Raw genomic sequence first — 5,398 nt, forward strand, 5'->3', positions numbered from 1 at the left:
GTTAGAGGAATAGACGGCGCGGACGGGATCGCAGCACCGACGGGTTGTAGTGAATGACGTGATTGACATTAGCTGGCTTTAGCTAGTCTCTAAGCTAACGCCTACGTGCCTGTATTGAATATGATTACGCATCGCTCCAGTAGAGTTATTGTAAGCCAATTTGACATTATACAGTTTACACAAAACTTTTCAGTTTCCTTCTAATTCAAAATAATCCCACACTTTACTCATCTTTTACGTGGTCACTTTTGAGCTCGCCACAACTGACACGAAGAAAACTCATGCGAGGTCTGAGGTAAAAATGTAGTTTACGCCCAGATAATGTATTATTTTTCAAATGTTTTAACTTATTTAAAATGTTTTAAATGTAACAATGGTAATTTGATTGTAACATAAAATGATGGTAATTTGAATTATAATTGGTTTTTTTTTCTTTTTCTGTCGTGTAATCGATTATTGCTTTCAGTGTCGACTAGTAGGAGCTGCACCGTTTAGTCGACTAGTCCCGCACATCCCTAAACCACATCATTGTTTTTGCTTCTTTTTAAAATGCTTTTTAATAAATTACATTTTATTTTACCATTGTCCCAGATCCAGATTTGAACACCTTTAAATAATATTACATTCTTTAAATAATTCTAAAAAACTGTTCTTAAATGTACCAATTATATAAAGAATATGCTAAAAGAATATATGAAATACACTGAATAAATATAACCACACAGCACCTCCCATTTGCACACAGTATATTTTTCATTTTTTTAAATAACAATAATAACTTTTTTTCTATGAGCTAGAGTAAGAATACTATAGAAAAATTTACTATATAACAAATATATTAAACGAGAATATGTACTAAATTATGATGGAGTGTCCAAAAATACATATTACCATGCTTTTTACTGTAATAGCATGGTACATTTTTTAAGGTTAGGAATGCAAAAGAAATATATTAAATATTGGAGCAATTTTAAAAGGGACATAACATAGACACAGTTTCACCCAATCTCATGTTAATCTTGAGTACCTATAGAGTAGTACTGCATCCTTCATCTCTCCAAAATGTCTTTAGTTTGATCATATTTATAAAAGAAAGATACAGCTTTACGATTCTCTCCGGAAACAGCTGAGCTCCTGGAGGCGTGCCGTGGGCGGAGCTAAAGAACTTGAGCGCCGATTACCAACAAAACACAGACATTTGATGCAGTTTCACTTACCGTCTGCAGTTCTGAATCATGACTCTTTTATAGATCTTTTATAGCTGGGACCGCTCCATCTTTCAGTATCAAACGATGTGCAAATACAGCGTCGAACTGGGCCTTGTTTATAAAACGTTCGTCAACAAACACACTTGTGAAACTCCATTGCTGCCCCAGAAAAACAAACTGCATCCGCTGTTTAAATAACGCTGGGTTCTTTAGGAAGCTGAACAAAGTTATCTTTCCCTTACAACCAAAAGCACACTTCTTTGGAGACATTCTTCACGAGCGAGTCCCGTGCAGCGCTGCCGCCGGATGAAGCCCGTTGATGGGCGCGATCTCGCTCTTGCTCTGGTCGACGCGTGCGCGGGCGCGCTCCGTTTTCTTATGTTTGTACAGGGCCAGGAGGATGATGAAAGCACTTTAGCCTTGAGAGAAGTCACTAAACATCTGTACTCTCGTCTGCAAGAGATGGAGAGGAGACACCAGGAGGAGAAAGAGAGACTACAGGTCAGAAACTGAATGACAAAATACCAGGAAAATGAATATAAATGTGATATGATGTGTCTTTTCTAAACTGAGCACCTTATTTTTTTGAAACTTTCATTAGGCAGAAAACATTGAATATCAGCGACGGTTTCTAGAGGAGCATAACTCTCGCGTACAAAAGGCAGAAACCAAGGCGGAGGAACGGGGCAAAAAAGTGGAAGAGATGCAGAAGCTTATGCGTGGTTTGGAGTTGGAAAATGCCACACTACGAGAAATGTTGGCTGCTAACGAGGCTGAACTTGAGAAACTGCGAGGACTGAAGAAAACGGATAGTGAGGACAGGTCAGGCCTCTTTTTTGCTGACCCAAATTGCTACTGTTCTTTTATACATAATGCATTGTTCTCATATGTTTAAATGTTTCCTTGGCTACGTTAAATATTTTCCACCTGCAATTTAGTAAGCTATACATAATGCATTGCTTTAATATGTTTAATGTTTCCTTGGCTACTTTAAATATTTTCCACCTGCAATTTAGTAAGCAATAAGTTGGCCTAATTACAACTCTTATTAAGTTGCATTGTGCTGCCATAGAAACTCATCTTTCAATGTCACGCCTCTCACATGGAATTCGACTTTGACTCATTCTTGTGCGTTAGAAGTAGACTCACCCTCTACGTTGCTAATGCAGTTGTTTCTGTGTTGCATGCAAGTGTCATTTGTGAGTGTGTACATGTGTAACATACAGGTTTTCTGTACTGCAGGTCTGAACAACTGAAAAAGGAGCTGGCAACTCTGAAGGATAAGAACCACAACTTAGATGACATGCTCAAAAGTCAACAAAGGAAAGTCAGGAACATGATCGAACAGGTAATAATTACTGCGCACAGGATATTTGGAGAAACACCCAATCACAGAGACAAATCATTAAATGAGATTTGCAAACCATTTTATATATGTAACGTAATGATTTTTATTTATATTCAGTGATAAAAAATGTAGGGCGGGACATGATTGGATCATGAAAAATGGAAAAGTGGTGGGAGGAGAGAGGCGATGTATAAATGTATTAATCATAATTTAAACAGTACTTTTTAATTTATTAATAAAGTTAAATAATAATATAATTTTAAAATTAAATACAATTAATTTTTAAATTAAATTAATACAATTTAATAAAATTAAGTTATATTTTAATATCATTTAAAAACTCATTTGATTTACTTTTTAAAAAACATTTTTAATTTATTAAATGTGTTTATATACATTTTTAAATATTTAAATCTTACATCACCATTCTGCTGTAAAGCAGCTCAGATAGATAGATAGATAGTACTTTTATATTACTATTAATAAAATTAAATAATATTTTACATTTTTTAATTTTACATTTTATATTTATATAAAATTATATAAAGCAGCTCTAAGATAGATAGATATATTTTTTCAAAAACAAACAGGTTGTGCATTATATAGAGTGTTTGCTCCGAGATGAGAAGTGAAACTCAACCTCAGTCATAAATAAAAGATTCCGTCGTTTCCCTGCTGCTCAACCTCGGTGCACTTTAGATCTCATGTTACACATAATGGCTTCTTCCATGAACACTGAAATTACAAATGCAAGCAAAGCATTATGCTTCAGAAATCCAGCTCGGTTTAATTTTTCTGTAGGTTGTTCAAATTTTATTTCAACTTTATTTCAAACCTTAAAATCACTTTGAGGGTGATAAGTGCTTGCATTTATTCATTCATATGTCCAAATATGTTAACAGGTGCAAAATTCAAGAACCATAATGGAGCAAAGAGACCGGCTGATCGGCGACCTCAAAGAGAGGGTGGCTTTCCTCGAAGCTGAGGTCAGTGTCTGAGATATTTCAAAGAGCCGCTTTATTCTTTTATGCTTTTCACTGTGTGACTGTAACATATCAAATGTGTCCTGCAGAATAGAGAGTTTCATGACCGGATGGAGTTTTATTTGGGCAACCAAGTGTCTAAACCATATAACTCAAACACGGGGTCCAAAGTTGTCTACAGGTATTTCTTTCTTATAATATATACTTATTATACATCTCCTCATTTATACAACCTCATAAAACCATGTTGTTTTTGACCATGTCTATCAAGCTCCAAAAGCGCCAAGTATGAGAAATTTTGCAAAAGCATAAAAACATTCTGGACAAGATATTTGATTATTATAAGTATCTACCATTTTGTATTATAGCAAACCTCTGACGCCAACAAGCCATGGAAACAAGTCTATGCCATTCATTAAAGTGGTCGAGATCAAGTCCTGAACAACAGATGAAGGCAACTGATGGAAGAGAGAGAGTAACTGAGTGACAGACACATTGTAGAAGAAGTAACAAGCATTCCTTTTCTCTCAACATTTATGCAACATCTCTCTGTTTAGCACATGAGTAGCACGTGAGGTTTCTTTTTTATATATACAGTGCTTTGTATATAGGACAATAATTTAAATGTCACATATATATTAGATTTGCAGACCATGCACTGCATTTTTATGCCTTAAGCAACTTTATTAATAGTAGTAGATGTAAGTGGTGATATTCATATTTCCTACAGTTCTGTCAGTATGTCAGTCAGTAATATATATATATATATATATATATACATATATACAGTGGGTACGGAAAGTATTCAGACCCCCTTAAATTCTGAATTCACTGTAACTTGCAAAGCTGTCTTTTCCCTTTGGAAACTGTAATTGTATTGTGTTTTGAAGAACAATTATTTTTCTGTTACTGTATTCTGTGCTCAACTCTACCTTTCCATCCATCTCTTATTAAATGTGAAAAATGTGTTCCTGTAGATGGAATTGTAGTACTATGCACATTTCTCTGGTATTGTATTTTACCTGGTATATGTATTTATCTTAAGGACTAATCAATAAAAAGTATTTAAGATTGCTCACGATATGTGCACGACGATGTTACTTTTGATATAACTGGATTGTGGTAAATGCCAGATTTATTAATTTTTTATTTATTTATCAATTGAAGGCATTTAGTGCATTATAATTGTCCCCAGTTTTCTCTACAACATACTACATGTCCAAAAGTATGTGGACACCTGTATTCCACACTGTTTAAGAATTTTTTTGTAAAAAACTATATTGGAATATGGATGAAAGAATGTCAATGTATGCTGTAGTAGTATCAAGATTTATCTTCGCTGAAATGGCTGGAATAACCCGTTAATTAGAAGTTGGCGTCTGTGCGCATACTTTCGGTCATTTTTAGTGTATAATATAAGCTACCCATCCTATTCCTATCATTATCGGTCTGTCCGGTGCTCGGAAGAATTCAGCGCAGAACACTAGCGACATCTAGTGATGTAACTCTACACTCAAACAAATGCTACTGTCTGTCATATGAAATTCGAACAGTTTGCGGAAAATATAAGCAAAGCTCGACTCAGTTGTTAACCCTGTAAAACCACTATAATGCTTAGTTTTATGATCAAATCTCTGTAGTTATAATGGTGGGGGGCTAAACGTTCCTCAAAAGCCTGATGTATCGTACATTTGGACATGATTTTTCTAAAACGCAGTGTATGGATAATCAAGTAAACCCAAGTTGTTTCAGTCCAGTAAATGCTCAGCTTGAAATATTAATATAAAAGCTCTTATGTTTACTTTATAAAAAATAATTCAAGATTATCATGACCTGAAGTGTACCATGACCTGAAAATT

At 34.8% G+C, this 5,398-nt stretch overlaps 1 protein-coding gene across 1 annotated transcript in view; it reads left to right on the forward strand.

Moving 5' to 3' along the window:
* Window positions 1-4,281, forward strand: part of LOC107729883 (tuftelin-like) — a 20,308-nt gene extending 16,027 nt beyond the window's left edge. Inside the window, exons 6-11 of the mRNA XM_016540609.1 lie at window positions 1,599-1,709; window positions 1,810-2,030; window positions 2,451-2,556; window positions 3,459-3,542; window positions 3,629-3,720; window positions 3,908-4,281. Coding sequence (XP_016396095.1) covers window positions 1,599-1,709; window positions 1,810-2,030; window positions 2,451-2,556; window positions 3,459-3,542; window positions 3,629-3,720; window positions 3,908-3,980 — 687 coding nt within the window. The 3' untranslated portion in view covers window positions 3,981-4,281. The remainder of the gene's footprint in view (window positions 1-1,598; window positions 1,710-1,809; window positions 2,031-2,450; window positions 2,557-3,458; window positions 3,543-3,628; window positions 3,721-3,907) is intronic.
* Window positions 4,282-5,398: the final 1,117 nt, after the last annotated feature.

Source organism: Sinocyclocheilus rhinocerous, unplaced genomic scaffold (assembly GCF_001515625.1).
Source record: "Sinocyclocheilus rhinocerous isolate Xijiao unplaced genomic scaffold, SAMN03320098_v1.1 scaffold1269, whole genome shotgun sequence".
Classification (NCBI taxonomy): Eukaryota; Metazoa; Chordata; class Actinopteri; order Cypriniformes; family Cyprinidae; genus Sinocyclocheilus; species Sinocyclocheilus rhinocerous.